The following is a 17,301-nucleotide window of genomic DNA, read 5'->3' as shown; positions in this document are numbered from 1 at the left end:
AGCCTTTTCTCATTAACTGCAGCTTCTACACTCATTTCACCACCATGTTACCTTATGTCTTGAAGGCCCCTTTGTCCATGCATACAGCAAATCAGTAACTCTATGAAGACTGTTCTTAAGAGCTCTGTACTGTTCATTAACACCTCTGTCTACATTAAGGCATTACGTCCTCCAGCCTCGGGGGGGACCTACTAAGGGTGGACGGAGCTACAGTACAGTAGGAGGGTACATAACAGTACATTACAGTACAGTACAGTACAGCTGTATTTAGCGAAAGGCAAGGATGTGTTTTGGGCATTTATGGATTTAGAGAAAGCGTATGATAGAACTGATAGGAAGGCTTTGTGGACTGTTTTAAGATTGTATGGACTTGATGGTAGGTTACTAAAAGGGGTGAAAAGTTTTTATGTAAATAGTAGAGCGTGTGTAAGAGTGGGAAATGCTGTGAGTGATTGGTTTCCTGTGAGAGTGGGGCTGCGACAGGGATGTGTGATGTCGCCTTGGTTGTTTAATATTTACATGGATGGTGTTGTAAGGGAGGTGAATGCAAAAGTTTTAGGTGGAGGTCTGAGTCTGGTGAATGTTGAAGGTGGAGAGTGGAATCTGAAGCAGCTGCTGTTTGCAGATGATACTGCACTGGTGACTGATTCAGAGGAGAGATTGAGACAGTTGGTAGAGGAGTTTGGAAGGGTGTGTGAAAGGAGGAAATTGAAAGTAAATGAGAATAAGAGTAAAGTGATGAAGTGTACGACGTTGATAGATGGTAGGGGGATGAATATAGTTTTGAATGGTGAGTTGCTTGAGGAGGTAGATTGTTTTAAATATCTAGGGTCACATGTTGCTGTGGATGGAAGAATAGATGCAGAAGTGAAGTTTAGAATAAATGAAGTAGGAAAGGTGCTGGGAGGAATGAAAAAAGTGTTTAAATGTCGTTCGCTTAGAATGGATGTAAAGAGAAGGCTGTATGAGGGTGTTGTGGTACCGACTGCGTTATATGGGGCTGAAACATGGAATATGGGTGTAGCAGAGAGGAAAAGTTTGAATGTAATGGAGATGAGGTGTCTGAAGGGTATGTGTGGAGTGACGCGTATGGATCGGGTGCGAAACGATGAAGTGCGAAGGAGAACTGGAGTTGTTCGGGAGATGGCTGGTAGAGTTGAGCAAAGGGTGTTGCGATGGTTTGGGCATATGGAGAGAACGGATAATGAGCGATTGGTGAAAAAGATAACTAGATCTGATGTGAGAGGTGTAAGGCTGAGAGGAAGACCACGAATAGGATGGATGGACAGTGTGAAGAGAGCGTTGGATGCGAGAGGGATGTCTGCTGAGCAAGGAAGAGTGGCTGTGCGTGACAGAAATAAATGGAGAGAAATTGTGAATGAATAAGTGATGACGCAGCCCTGAGGGGATATTCTCCTGCATTTGGTCTGATCAGCTAGTCAGGTCAGGTGCGGGTAAGGGGATGGGTCTGTTATGATGTGGCAGGGGTAAACCAGTTCTTCTGTCGGGCCCTGCTGCGGATGTCACTGATTGCATTGTGCAGTTGACCCTTGTGCGGTGTGGTGCGGTGAGGATCTGTCCGTTCTCCCCTTTGGGGCTAAGATGCGAATGAATGTGTTTGAATGGATGAGTAAATGGGGAGTGTGTCGTCCTGTCTCGTACCTCCCTTTCCTTGGGGGAAGCAGCCTAGGTATATAGATAGATAGATAGATAGTGTACAGCTCCTTGTTCGGCCACAACTCTATTCATCTCGTTATACAATGCATCCCTCACTGCTTGTTTTTTCAACTACCATATATAACCAAACCATACATGCTCCCTACGTGTCAACAAGTGGGTTGGTGGAGGGTTAGTGCCCCTCCCTGTAAAACAAATAACTCAAAGTCAAATGGCCACCCCTTATGGGACTATGGTGTCTGGCAGTAGATAGATAGATAGATATTTTCCTCCTAGGGGCTGAAGGAATGTAAAACACATGTAGTGTAATGCATAAGACAGTTAGAGAAAAGTGTTTGGGAGAGTATGCTGGCCTACACTATCAATAAAAATATTCATTAGTATAATCCTTTACCTCTAAGAGATTTCCCTCAAGTGAATTAAATCATCAATTAAATCATCCGGTACAGTATCAAAATAAATCTGAAGTTTCACTTTTTGCCTTCGAAAAAGTTAAAACAAATACAATGTACTGACACTGTTTATGAAAGTTTTCATTTAATGAAGGGTACAAAAGTAATTACTCTCAACAAAAACAAAGGCTGTCTTTATTTAAAGTGATTAGACTCACGCATCACTGGAAACAGAAGAGTAAATACAAAGGTAGAATCCCATACTGAGCAAGAATAATCAGGTACTGACCAGTGATACAAAACAGTCCTGTAGTATAATTTAAAAAGTGAATATACAGTACAGTATTGGACACCTCTACTACAAGAAAGATAAACAGAGAAAGTCAACATGCATTAGGATGGAACCACAAACCCATTTAGAAATTAGGATAATACAAACTAAAGAGAATGTCAACAAAACCACAGAAAAAGTATCTTACAACTTACCAACTGTTCTAGCTCCTGAGGAGAGGAGGAATATCCACAAATGAAACAGATTCCACACATCTTCAATAACTTGACCTTATGAAAACTACTTGGTTAGCTCTAGGTCACATACAGGAGTCTGAAAAATTTTAAGACAATGTATTTAAATTGCTTTTGAAAGCCTAAAATTACATGGTACTGATAATGAATGCATTAAAATTCACCACAGCTCTTAGATTTATTCTCATTTTTACTTAAATATACCAGTAGCATATTGAAGAAATACATTAATGCAAACATAAAGCATTATAATATTACACTACATTTTTGGTACCGAAGACCTGTGTTATTCCTAAAACATAAAGTGACACACAATAAGCATATTCATTGTTAGATCACAACTTCTTATGGGACAAATTAGCTAACAGGAGTCTAAACCCTTCCAGAAACTAAGCCCTGATTCATACACAAGCTTAAAATCAATTATGTCCATGGCTTTGATCTGTTTTGGCAGGAAGAAAATGACCTGCTGAAAATTCTGTGCTCTCATTTCTTTGTCCTTCCAACAACAAAACAAATCACAACTGACACAAGAAATGGGCCGCAATTTTGTTTGTGAGTCTACAGAATGATCCTCATACCAGCTCCAAACCCTACTCCCATCCAACTTCTTTCAGAGCAGTTATATCAATAGATTTACCACATTTTATGCAGCCTTTTAAGTATGCTAGGAACAATATTATGCACCAGGAAAGTGCAAGAATAGCAAAGCAAGAAGGAAATATGCACACAGATAATGTTAACCCTGTTAGGATACCTTATCAAAACAGCACTGACAGTATATCTTACGATTAGCACATACACAACATCAATAAAGTATATTTTAATATAACAATTTATACCGGTGATTCAGTATATATTTAGCTGTATGAAAATGCATACTAGAAGTAATAAGTGCAAAGAAAAAGGCAGCCTCACCGAAGAAAAATGATAAAATGTCAAAAAATAGGTAGTACTAGTAGTAGTAGTAGTTGTTCCCTAGGCAGTCTGGCCGAACAGCCCTGAGTCCCTAAGGAAGGCCACGGCCGAGACCGGGCTTTCTCAAAAGCTCTCAAGGAGAGTATGTTTTGTTGCTGGTGCTAGCGAATGTGTGCAATGCAGTCCTCCATAATGTGCTTAATAGTATGAGGTGCTGCGTGGGACCTGGAGCAGTGACATCTTCATCATGGTCCCTTCCCCCCCAGAGGCTGTTGATGTGGAGGAGAAAGAGGACAGCGTGAGAGCCAAACCACCACAACCCCCCAGCCCCCCACGAGGCCCATGAACCTGGGAGTGGCCTTGGTCACCCGAGCAAGTACCACATCAAAAAATAGATAACTCACATTACAAGGATATTTTAGAGAACTGGTATGCACTGGAGAGGTAAGAGGAAGCATGGGACAAGAGTATATTAGTGTTGTGATGAGGAGGGGTTGATTGAGATGGATTGGGCATATTGACAGGAAGAAGGATGACAACCGGGTTCGGAAGGTGTGAGGTGCGAATGTCAGGGGTAGGATTGCAAGAGGCAGACTGATAAAGACCTGGAATGTGGCCATAGAGTGTGACCTCAGGGATAAGGGACTGAATTGTAAGGCTGTAAGACATCGAACGGCGTGAGGAGCCGCCATTAGGGGCCAAGGCTGAAGAATGCACTTAGAGCCTTTATACATGATACGATATGATCTATCTATCTATCTATCTATTGCCAGACGCCTCAATCCCGTTTGGGGTGGCCACAAACAAATCGCCTCTAAGTCGCCCTGTCCCCAAAAAAGACTGCACGGACAGACTTGAAACCAGGCTCCCATGACTCACAGGTCACAATTCCACCAGTCCTGATCATGACATGATAACAATGATAATATACATTTAGACATTAAATTTTTATGATTACTGCACCAGCTGCAAAAAGAAGGCTGAAGAAACTGTCACCCCATGCGAAGATGCCAAATCCAGTACAGTAATATCTCGATATACAATACCCCTAAATGCGATACCCTGGCTTAACGATGGGGATAGAAATACCACCATACCTTGCCTAACAATGGCCAAACCCCAGTTTAATGATGGGTTTTGATTTTTTTTTTACCGATTTTGATATTCTAGTCTAAAATTGTGTGTTTGGGTTGATTTATAAACTGTTTTTAGACTTAGATTAATGTGTTTCACTCACAGGTGGGGTGAACATTGTCATTTTGGGGTACAGTTTACTAAGCATAATTTTTTTCGAGACTTATATTTGATGATTTTCTGATTTTATTTGTTGGTTTTAGTGAGTTATTTACAGGTATTTGGCTTAGGTTACCTTCCTTGACAGCTGTTAGGCCATTTAAATTGGCTTTAAACTTGTTTTTGGGCTCATTTGGGTGGGTTTTGGGTCTGGTTTGGGGGAAACCCAAGGCTGGTAAACGCTCCACATTGCTTTACGTGTTAAAAGTACCCTGATATGTGATACCCTGTCTAACGATGGGGTTCTACCTAACCAATTACATTGTTAAACCGGGGTATGCCTGTATCACACTCATCACCTGCGACAACTACAAAGGCAGATACACTCCTGACATCACACTTAATGAAGTACTTGTACCACATACCCAGTCCACTAAGATGCTTGCAGTGACATACAGTATGACAATGGACACACCTTCAAGGATCACTTACTGTACCTGGGAATTAGAAAGCATTAATATTCCGCTGACGTCTGCCAGTAGCCGGCCATATTCAACGTTCCATATGCGCTAGGTTGGATTGGGTTTGGTTTGGTCATCAAATTTCATTAAATCATTAAGTTTCCCATTGCTTTGACACAGGATACGCTGACGTGTCCAGTTGGAATGATGGTTGGTAAACAAAACGGCCAGCTAGAGGGATCGTCGGTAAACATTGCCGCATGTGACCTGACTGCTTCCTTAAATACAGTGCTCCAAAACAGGTATATTCTGTCTTTTTCCAATCCTTCTGGCAGTCATAATGGAACAGTTAACTATCTGCATTGCATATGTACCAAAATTACTTACCGGTACTTGAGATTGTGAGTTTGTTATACACTCACACCCTGATATCTGGCAGTGTTGTATACCAGTGGGAGTGTTCGGTCAGCAAGTATGTTGGATATTGAAGCAATTTTCCCTATAAGACACTGAAGAAAAGCCAGAGATGTGTTCCAGACCCAAACCCAAACTCTCATATACCTTACTTAATCAACAGACTAACACATAAAACACCATAGGTAATGTTACTATCCTCGTAAAAAATACTATTGCCAAAACATGGCACATCAAATAGCACATGCAGGAGGGTGGAGCAGTGGGACATGCAGTGTTCAACACCACTTCAGGGCAACTAAACAGCCAGGAAGGTTGCTGGTCGTGCTTCAAGCAGGGGTTGGGGAGGGCGTGGGGATGGGAGAGGGAGACAAGCTGGGGTAGGGGAGGGAGACAAGTGGGGGTGGGGGAGGGGGAGGGCACAGGGAAGGAGGCAAGAAAGGCAAACAGCCCTCTTCCCCTCCCCCTCCTAGTCTCACTCACTTACGCACTCTCACACACTTTTCACTCACTCTCTAATCACTCACTCACTGCCCACTCACTCACCACTCACTCACTCACCACTCTCACTCACTCACTCACCACTATCACTCACTCACCACTATCACTCATTCACCACTATCACTCACTCACCATTCTCACTCACTCACTCACTATCACACACACACACATACACACAGTGGGGGTGGAGGAGGGTGAGGGAATAGAAAGGGAAACCAGGGATGGGGGAAGGGAGGGAGACATGCCTGGCAGTGCTGAGTGTGATGGGGGATGGAGGAGAGACGGGGGAGGAGGGGAGGGGCTGGGGGGTAGAAGAGAGGGGATGGAGGGACGAAGGGAGGACCATGAGAGCCTCGTTTCAAACCTCGGAAGAGGCAATGTGTCAGACTGGAGAGGTGAGGTGTCGGACTGGAGAGGCGAGGTGTCGGACTGAAGAGGCGGGGTGTCGGACTAGCAAGGTGACGGACATTCAAATTGTTCAGATTGTGGGAATGTTCCCCTATTTCTTGTGTTCAGTCTTGCAAAGTGCCGGTTATCAATGCACCAGATAACGAGGTATGGGTATACAGGTATACATGGAATCGCTGTGCCTGTTTGGTAAAGAAGTACCTTGACCTCTGTTTCATACCAAAGCCTCCATTGCATATCACTTTCCTTTTCCTTGGCGAATACACTTTCCACTTGCTTTGCACATTTATCTTTGTTTTATATCACTGTACCCAGGTAGCTACTTAAATTCCCTCATCAATTCAAGTCTCTCTCCATTCACCAGAACTTGGGAGTCAATTTCCCTCTCAAACAAGTTAACAACCATCACTGGCTCTGGAGAGGAGCCTATACATGGTGTTGCTGTGCCTCCTTGGTGGAGTAGTTGTGGCATCCATCCTAAAGCCAAACTTCCTCATACTTCCCTGCAACTAGCCGTGGCATGACCCTGATCGGACCGGGGTGAGGCACTTCTACTACATGGGGATGATGGATTTACACAGCGCATGCACTTGTAGGATGGCTCCACGGATGCTGCTGTTTACCTGTGGTCTAAGGGTCTGGCTGGCTAGACAAGCTAGGGTTAAGAAATGACAACCATCACTATAACAATGGCCTGAAAGGAGTCTGAAAGTAAACTTGCAAGAGAAATATGTTCTTATAACAAGGCATTCTTGAATCATGTGAAGTTACCACAAATCAAGAACCAGTATTGCTGACTTGTGTAATGAGGAAGGTGCATTTGTGAGTAATGATGATGAAAAGGCAGAAGTGCTGAGTAGACAATACTAAAGAGTGTTTACTAGATACGATTTGGATGTCTTTTCATCATTTGTAAACGAGGAACTACAGTCAGAACTAAGAATTATACTTACAAAAGAGAGAGTGCTGAAGAATCTCCAGTTTCTTAAAGTGTACAAATCACCTGGAGCAGACTAGATCCACCCATGTGTACTAAAGGAATTAACCGTGAATTTTGCTACTCCCCTGTTTATTCTGTTTGATGCCAGTCATGTGAATGGAGTAGTACCGAAACAGTGGAACGTTGCAACAGTGACACCTATCTAAGAGATAAATCTAACCCCACTAATTATAGACCTTTCACTGACTTCTGCTGTATGTAAGGTATTCAGACGCATTCCCTCAGAGGATTTAATGAACCACCTAAGAGTGAACAACCTACTTTGTGTTCACCAGCATGGCTTCACTTCAGGAAAATCAACAGTACCCAACATACTTGAGGCAATGGATTTCCAGACAGAGGCACTAAGTCATAAATTACCAGCAGACCTAATTTTCCTGGAATGCACCAAGGCATCCGATACAGTTCCACATGAACGTCTGCTGGCACAGGTAAGTATGCTTGACATAAGAAGCACAGGGGCATACCTAGAGATTTGGGGGCCCGGGGGGCTAGCCCCCCCTCATTCTCAAAACTTATCTAATATCTCAGCCAGGACTGTCGGGATGATAAATATATAGACTGTATTTTTAAATATTAATAAAAAAGCTTATAAATTTTTAAGTTTTTTTGGGCCCGGGAGGCAGTTTCAAACAGCCCCCACCTGCCCTCCCTCAGGTACACCACTGAAGAGGCAAATTATTCTCTTGGACCAGATGCTTTTTTACTGGCAAAAAACAATGGGTATTGATTATGGTGTACTGTTGGAGTGGTCTTTTTCAGCAATGGTGTCCCACAGGACTCAGTCCTGGGACAACTTCTCTTCATCATGTTTGTCTCAGATGTGCCTGACCTCCTAAACAGTTTTATATCAATGTTTGCTGATGATGCCAAGATATACCAAGTTATAGACGGGCCCGATATTTACAACAATCTTCAAGGCAACACTGAGAAATTGCAGGCCTAGGTACATGCAGAGGTTCTTTCATCCAGAAAAATGCAAGGTCATGCATCTGGGCCCAGACAATCCCCGGCACCTTTATAACATGACTACAGTCAACAATATACGCACACACTGCTGGGCGCAGATGAAGAAAAAGACCTGAGAATCATCGTGGATCAACAGCTGCAATTCTCTAAACACATGCAAGCACAAGTTAGGAAGGTCAACCAGGTCTTGGGGGCCTTGAAACACTCCTATTCAGCTGTAGATAAGACACCTTTTCTTCATTTGTATAAAAGTCTAATTCGGACTCACCCTGAATATGCTTCTGTAGTTTGGTGTCCAAGGCTCAAGTGGGAATGAGATGCCTAAAACAGGTCCAGTGACGAACAACAAGACTGGTAAGTGGCCTGTCTCATCTTCCCTACTCAGAACGACTTGCCAGTCTCCAGCCCCCTATGCTCCAGTTTCAACGACAACGAGCTAACATCATTCAAACCTTCAAGATTGTGAGAGCAATGGAAATGAGTTATTTGAGAGAAGCGTGTGGACTAACAGAGTGACAAATGAGGAAGTGAAGGAGCACTGTGGTGTGGAAGTGGATGTGATAGAAGGTGATAGGGGAAATACACTGAGGTGATTTGGCCATGCAGAGATGATGGAAAGCGAGACTCTAACAAGGAAAGTGTATGCAAGTGAGGTGAAGTGGAAGGGGAAGGCTGAGGATGAGATGGAGGGAAGGAGTGGAGAGGTATATGAGAGAGCGGGATGTGGACTGGGAGCAAGGTAATGAAGTGGCACTGGACAGGGTGACATAGAGGCATTTGTCTGTGTCCACCCCTTACGAAATTGAGGCATCTGGAAATAGAAAGAGACAAATAGTAGACTATGAAGAACATCAACAAGGTCAACTACAGAAAGGAATGTACCTGCTGCAGCAACGCAATGTTCCATCACTCAGTACTATTACCAGGGGTCATAATCTCCACAAGTACAGCTTAAGTTAGGGCCAAGGAAAAACTTCCTTCCAGCCAGTCACAGAAGTATGGAATACACTGAGTCAAGAAACTGTTAGTGCTAACAATGTAGAGACATTTAAAAGCCTGGCTGGGGAATGGGAGCATAGGCCAGACATCCACCAGTATACTTTTTCATGTTAAAGTGTCCGTGAGTTATATGGGATGCCATTCAATCATCTTAAGAAGATCAACATCTTAGCCTTGGTATATGGTCTCAATACCTTCACGGGTATCAAATGACCAGTATTAATGGTATAATATCATCATCATCATCCAATCCTATGTTGCCCCATGAGGAGTGTAGGCATGTTGGTCCTGACATTTAAGATGAGAGTGACCAGCCTCACTCATCCCTGAGTGGCATTACATGAGCTATAAACCCAAACCATCCCTTGGATATAAACCTGCACTGGTTCAATCCGATTGGAGCACGTTAATTTCCCACTAAACCACCACGCGCAAGAATTTGGTTATATGTTCCTTCCCAGCGTAGTAAATGGTTTCCTGGTGTACAGGAAACCATTTGGCTTGTCACTCAGTGTAGAGTCACCCACAGGCAGAAGGAGAAGAAAGAATGAAGGCAAGACAGAGGAGGGAGTGTAACATCACCCGTAGGCAGAAGGATGAGGAAAAAATGAAGTAAAGAAAGACAGGTGAGGAAGGAAAACAGGCAGGAAGGGAGGAAAGGGCAGACACCTAAGGGCAGTACTACAATGAGTGAGTGGATGGTGAATGCCCCCACCTGCCACATACTCAAGGTAAATACAGTAGAACCTCTTTGGTCCGGACCCCTTTAATCCGGATTTCTGTTAATCCGGACAAAATTTGAAAATATAAGCTCCAAAAGTATGTTGAAAGTAATTCTAAAGTCATTTTCAGTATCAGCGTGGAAAGCGATCGTCATTCGTTTAGTCTCGGATCACGCTAGGTCTCAACATGGGCGCCTGTTTAAACACACACTAGCATTCGTTCCATCAACTAGTTCACCAACCATTTATATTTTTACACTGTATTTCAAAAGTTAATCCTCCTTACCATGCCCCTTAATGCAAGTGTAGCTTCTGTAATGAATAAAGGTGTTAAAAGGAGGAGTTTGCTTACAAAAAAATGGGTCAGAATATTTTGCAGTGTTTAGTGATTACTGTAGGTTATTTTTTGTACTTAAATGTGCTTTACTTGTACATCAAACATTAGCTTCTTGCCCATATGGGTGTTATCAATATGCCAAAGATGACAATGTATTTTTTGCCTACATAAGTTTTATTTTTATTCCAAATATTAGTTAATTACTTTATTTTTTTGCCTACACGGGCCTTAGTCACGTACTACAATTTAAAATGTAGGCTAGTTTCTTGTCATGGCCTTACCTGTAAATTATGCAATATAAAACTATCTTACATGATTAGTTTTGTTATTTCAGTACCGGTATCCTTTCATCTTTTGCAGTTACGTAGGGTTGACATATGCCACATATGTTAATAATTAACAAACATACCATATGCAGATAGAGTTTGGTATGAACTGGGGATTACCCTGATGGTCCGGACAATCTGCTAATTCGGACAACCCTTCCCCCCATATAGTCTGAATGAGAGAGGTTCTACTGTACTATGTTTACTTTTATTGCATGGCACTGGCAGACATCAGCAAAACTCTGTACCAGTCTGCAAAGGTATTGCTCACTATCAGCAGGAAACACAGTATCATCTGAATACACACACTTCGAGATACTCCACCTTTCATCATTCATTACTATCTTTATCTCCCTTTTCATCCCTTGGCTGCCTCTACGCGACCCCACAAAGCCTAACTCACGTTCTTCTTCTTCTTCTTGAGTTAAAGGGCGTAGTAGGCAGTAGTCTAATTCACCTTCACTAGGGACATCTCAGGCTATGAGACCAAGGGTAACTTGTGGATGTCACAGCCGGCGTACGTGCCCTGAATGCCTCAGGAACTCCAGAGTGTGGAGGATGACAGCAGCTCGATCCATGATGCCCACATCGCAACCCCCTAACAACACTGGGTGAGTGAGGGTAGTGATACCCATGGAAGCCAAAGCATCTCTGAGTCTCATACGGAAAAGTGGGGACATTCTAACAAGAAATGGTGGATAGTGTCTTCAACATTCAGGCACCACTGGCAATTAGGGCTTGGAGCTAGATTTATCCTAAATAAGTGGGATGCCAGACCTGTATGACCTATTCTCAGACGCTCGAAGGCTCGGGACGATGACCACCGCGCCCATGGATAGGGGGAGGAATTCTGTCTATAATGCCCTAGGGTGGTACGGAAAAGACTTGCTTGCACAATTGAGTTCCAATGGGAGTGACAAGACTGTAGGATAAAATGTGAGAAGCTGCCAAAATCTAATAGGTAAGGTTCTTCAGAGGGGAAAGAATGTGCCATAGTAACTGCTCTATCAACAACCTCATTAGCCCGTAAACCCACATGTGATTTACTCACGTTGACATGTCCAATCAGCTGAGCCTGAGTACCGAGATACTAGAATGCTACTTCTCTTAACGTGTTTGCTACAAAAAGTGAAATTATACATACTATGTTATTCTCCCATAATATTGAAGTTTCATTCTTTTTTTTATTTACTTAACGATGTAAATTTTTGAAATTGTCGATTTATACGACTGTCGAATGTGCCTAAACATGACTGTGGACTGTTTACAGTGCTATACAACAACACCCTTGCCACTAGGGTTCGGGCGGCGCTCGGGTTTACGCAGTGCGACGGGGAAGGTTGTGAGGTGTGGTCGTGAATTGTCATCACTACTCATCACAGTCGAAACATCGTCATGACAGCACTAGCTTGTGCTAGGATAACGTATAAACTTCACAGGCATGCGGTAAATATGAGGAGAGTAGCAAATATTATCTATTAATAATTGGTAAAAACTTCGAATTGATTCAATTGTACTCTATTGACCTGATCCTCCTTAGCAATAGGTCGGGGTACATTTCAGTCCTAGCTGATGCTAGGGACAGTGACATTTTGGCTAGTCATGTTAGTGCTTTGTTCTGGTTGCTATATTTTTTTTCATTACAGCACAAACGGGTTGGAAGTGTAGCGTAGCAATTGATAAAGGGTATCAATGTTAATGGATTTATTCTTTCTTTTTTATTTTTTTCCATTATTATTTTTTTTTTTTGGTCCATTCATTCATTCATACATCTCCAGAGATGAATGACAAGTCTAAGATGTCAGTTTTGAAGGCCAGTTCTCTGCAGTGTGTGCATTGATGCAGATCCCCAAGAAGCACAAGGTGATGGTGCCATGCATATAAATGTTCAGGACCATGGTAACTAAACCTTAGGCTCTATATGTCACAAAGAATAATATGGAGTGGGCTGTTACCAAACTTACGGTACCATTACTGGTTGAATTGGGTTTTTGTATGACCAGGGATACTTTGCTGTGGTAGCATTGATTCAACTGGATGGCTCCGCTTTCTGGTTTTACAAATATCCCTCTTCCTCATATCCCTTATCATCTTCTAAAATGAAGATGGTGGCCTGGAGGTAAAGGGCCTGTTTAGATGGACCTGTGGCCACAACAGAGAAGCATGATGGATGGTGGAGGCTTCCATCTGGAGACTAACACTCTGCTTGACTGGTACTAGGAACTTACTTGACTTTTCATTGCAGTCACGTATTAGGTTATTCCTGCAGTCTCCAAATAATTTTAGTCATAAAAAAAGTATCCGTTATTAACTGAGACTCACCAGCAAGATCAACTCTTTCATGTCTGACAATCTCCACTTGCTTTCCCTGACACACTGCACACATGAAATCAGCATTATCTTGCAGTCTACTATTAATACCACAACATCTCTCATGCACCCGCTTATCACAGATACTGCACAAGATGGAGTTACTTCCCACATCCTTGTGTCAAACTGCACATGGCCAGACTCCCTGTTTTAACAGTACTGCCACCGGCCCAAGGTATCATCACTTTTCTTTCATCCACATTTACACTCAAACACTTGTGCTGCATTCCATCTCTTCACTTCCTAAATCTTTCCTCTGCTTCCCTTTCGTTCTCTGCAGTCAACACCAAGTCATCACCATACAACATCTACCACGGGAATCTATTTCTGAAGTCACATGACAGAGTTTCAGGCACCATGACAAACAAAACCAGGCTTAAGACTCCCCTCATGTATGTCAACGTTCATGGAAAACTCATTACCAGGTACTCAAATCTCCATTCCCTCACCAGGGTGCAAGTACCCACATACGTAGCCGTAACCACTCTAACTAGCCACTCCGTGATCCTAAGCTTTCTCATTACCCACTTCACCATCTTCCTAATGTCTTTATCAAAGGCATTATCCAGTTCAAAAGAAATAAAATACAGATCCCTTTTCTTTCATATACCGGTACCGGTACATTTTTTATCTAGCTGGTGGAGAGTAATTATGGCATCAGCAGTCTCTTTTCCTGGCATAAATCCAAACTGTGTCTCATCACTATTCACTCTTTCCTTAATCATACTTTCAAGGACTCTTTCCATTACCTTTATTATTTGGTCCAAAAGTTTTATACTGGTACCTATAATTTCCTCTTTCCAGGGCATCACCCTTCTCTTTGTACACATATACAGTCACACTCTTCAGCCAGTCACCTGGGACAAGACATTCATATATAATCATAATTAGCTCTCAAATCAGTAGTTAACCCCACTCCAGTATTTCATGAGGCCTTTAGCAATCCACCCAGACACACCTGCCACTTTCTCCAACTGTCTATCTATCTATCTATTGCAAGACGCCTCAATCCTGTACGGGGTGGTCACAAACAAATTTCCTCCATATCGCCCTGTCCCCCAACTGCATCCTGTCTATTGCCCTGCTCACAGTAAAGCATCAATCAGAAGCCTAGGGCCAAACATTGAATCTGTTACAAGCCTTCCCTGTTCCAGTCAAACTCCTCATTCAGCAACTGGTTATAATGCTCTCCCCGAGTCCCCAGGCATCTTTGATATCCTCACTGTCCAGTAATACCTTTTCCTCCTCATGCTTCACACTGTGCTCACTTAAGATATCCCGGTTTTCCACTTCTCATCTGTTTTTCCACCTTAAATATCATATTCTTCCTTTTAGTGCTATGGGTTTTCCAGTAAAAATCTCTGAGATTCAGATCTTTCTCTGTATAGGTACCAGTACATCCTTCTAGCTTTACACTTGGCAGCCAGGTATTCCTCTCTGTTACCACTCCTTTTCCATTCCTGGTAAAGCCATCTCTTATCCTTATTTGTGGCATTTACACCCTCATCACACCACCATGTTATACCGTATCTTGGAAGGCCCCTTGTCCATCCACACACCAAAACTTAAATTTTCAGGTGGTTTTCTTGAGAGCTCTGTACCCTTATCTTACATTTCTGTCAACAGCTCCCTGTTCAACCACAACTGTACTCATGTCACTGTAGAAGGCATCCCTCACTGCTTGGTTTTCCAAATTCATAGTATCCTCCTAGATGCATAGGTCCTCTTCTTCACCACCTGCTCCTTGAGCACCATGTCACACATAAGTAATTTGTGTTGCTGCACACACTCTTCGCTCCCTATAACTTTAACATCCCTCACCAGCCTCCTACCCCCTGACCAAAAAATAGTCTGGCTACTATTTCTCCCAGACTCATGTGTAATCAGCCAACTCTCTCTTTTCCTAAAATGCGTGTTACACACAATTATGTTCATTCCCTTCCCAAATTCGAGTATACATTCCCCATTTACATTCCTCATACTATATGTGCATCCTTCCTATACCATTTTATATCCTTGCGCGCTTCACCCACATGACCATTGAAATCCCCTTCCAAAACTACAGTCTCACTTTCCCCCATATCACATACCACACATCTCAAGTCATCCCAGAATCTATCTTTTCTACATCATCCATGCCAGCTTTTGGAGCATACATATCAGAAATCAAATGGAAATGTAGTTTACAAAAAAATTAAAGAAAAGCTTCATTATCAATCCTTTTATCATATGCCATATGCATTATAAAAGTACTAAGTAATCATATGAAATGATCTTTTCCATGTTGCATACCTCAGTCATAGAAACAGTCTTGTAGAAGGCAGGGTGCCATCAGAATATTTGGAAGTTAGGGGGTTGCTGTAGCTAACTGAAAGTTTGGAAACCACCACCATACCAAAATCTGTAGATGGTGAGACCCTGCTGCACTGTTGCCAAAGCAACATAAATGTATAGTACTGTAATTTAAAAGCGGTACCTAGTACCGTAAATAGCTATTTATATCTTTGGAAATAGGTACATAACCCTGCACTAAGGCATTTTATATGTGTTGGTGGAACACCAAAGCTGTTCAGATTTTTCAGTTGGCAATGAGAGGTTGGTGTTGCAGGCTGTGTTTTGTGGCCAAGGAGTGCGTTGGGCCTCACTGCTGCGCCAGGAGGGATATATCAATGGCCAGTGGGTTCAGGCCATGTCTGGAAAGGATTTCAAGGTCACCAACCCAGCTAATGGCAAGGTTTGTAAGCTAATGCTACCTACTGATATTGCACATACTGCATAATCTATAATGTCTATATGTCTTTTATTGATTTGTCCAGGTGACCAAGTTTCCAGCTTTAACACTTAGCATTACTAGTGCTCTCCTTATGCAAGATCTGAACTCCCAGAGTTGGAAAGCATGGGTCGTCGAGTTATTCATAACTCGGAAGATTGGGATAAAAGGATGTTTGCAGAGTTGGCGGGTGGTGTGGTGTAGGACTTGAGAGAGCATTTGGGTATAGAGGGAAGAAGGGTGCAAGAGAGCAAGGGAATTACTTTTGTTAATACTGTACCGGTATGTTGTTATGGTTTGAATCATACATGTATGTTATGTAGGCTGATAGTTACTTGTACCTTTAATAAAAAGTACAGCAGTCATTATTACAGTAGAACAAGAAATGGCATGTAAGCACATGAAAAAGTTTTATTATTATTATTACAGGTATTAATATTATTATTATTATTATTATTATTATTATTATTACAGTGTTATTATTATTATTATTGTTATTATGGTGGTAGGTGGGGGCACTCACTATCCCCTCACTTGATGTAGTGCTGCTCTGTGGTGACTGCCTTTTCCTCTCTTCCTTCCTTCTTTCTTTCCTTCCTTCCTCCTCTTTCTTTCTTTGCTTCATTCATTCCTCTTCCTTCTGTCTATGGGTGACTCTACACTAAATAACAAGCCAAATGATTTCCTGTACACCAGGAAACCCTTTACTACGCTGCGTGGTAACCATATAACCAGCTTTTGTCGCATTGTGGTTAGTGGGTAATTAGGGCACTTCAGTCGGATTGAGCCTGTGTGGGTTTATATCCAAGGGGTGGTTGGGGTTTATTGCTCACGTAATGTCACTGAGGGATGAGTGAGGCTGGTCACTCTCATCTTAAATGTCAGGGCCAACTTGCCTAGCTCCGGCCTCCTATGCTCCTCATGGGGCAACACAGGATTAGATGATGTATGTTTGTATGATCATTAAGAAAGGCTCATAATGAAGATGTGAGATTTATGGATGTAACTTTTGTCCTGCTCCCAGACGATAGCCAGTGTGCCAGACATGGACGAGAGGGACACGCAAGTTGCCATTGATGCTGCATACGCTGCCTTCACATCATGGCAGGCCACTACTGCCAAGGTACCTTATGCATCTCTTGTTACCACAGTGATATTTACTGTTTAATAGTAACTTCATAGTGATAACATATTTTTCATTTTACTCTTGCTGCCACCAGATGATATTTTCACCTCTAAAAGTGTGTCTAGTAGGAATGGAATCAGTGAAGGCTACATC

General features: G+C 42.5%; 2 protein-coding genes across 2 annotated transcripts in view; one reads left to right on the top strand and one right to left on the bottom strand.

Annotated features, from left to right (window-relative positions):
* LOC145408608 (asparagine synthetase domain-containing protein 1) overlaps positions 1-11,261 on the bottom strand; it is a 31,451-nt gene extending 20,190 nt beyond the window's left edge. Inside the window, exons 1-2 of the mRNA XM_080279296.1 lie at positions 11,190-11,261; positions 2,556-2,673 (exon numbers count right to left, since the gene is read on the bottom strand). Of these exons, the coding sequence (XP_080135422.1) occupies positions 2,556-2,615 (60 nt within the window). The 5' untranslated portion in view covers positions 2,616-2,673; positions 11,190-11,261. The remainder of the gene's footprint in view (positions 1-2,555; positions 2,674-11,189) is intronic.
* Positions 11,262-12,231: 970 nt separating this feature from the next.
* LOC145408855 (succinate-semialdehyde dehydrogenase, mitochondrial-like) overlaps positions 12,232-17,301 on the top strand; it is a 55,395-nt gene continuing 50,325 nt past the window's right edge. The window contains exons 1-3 of the mRNA XM_080279497.1: positions 12,232-12,328; positions 15,861-15,986; positions 17,047-17,145. Of these exons, the coding sequence (XP_080135623.1) occupies positions 12,278-12,328; positions 15,861-15,986; positions 17,047-17,145 (276 nt within the window). The 5' untranslated portion in view covers positions 12,232-12,277. The remainder of the gene's footprint in view (positions 12,329-15,860; positions 15,987-17,046; positions 17,146-17,301) is intronic.

The sequence above is a fragment of the Coenobita brevimanus genome, chromosome 78, assembly GCF_032717465.1.
Source record: "Coenobita brevimanus isolate Jiangsu-jjx chromosome 78, ASM3271746v2, whole genome shotgun sequence".
Classification (NCBI taxonomy): domain Eukaryota; kingdom Metazoa; phylum Arthropoda; class Malacostraca; order Decapoda; family Coenobitidae; genus Coenobita; species Coenobita brevimanus.
Note: the sequence above shows the minus strand (reverse complement) of the source record. Positions and strands in the feature narration are given on the sequence as shown.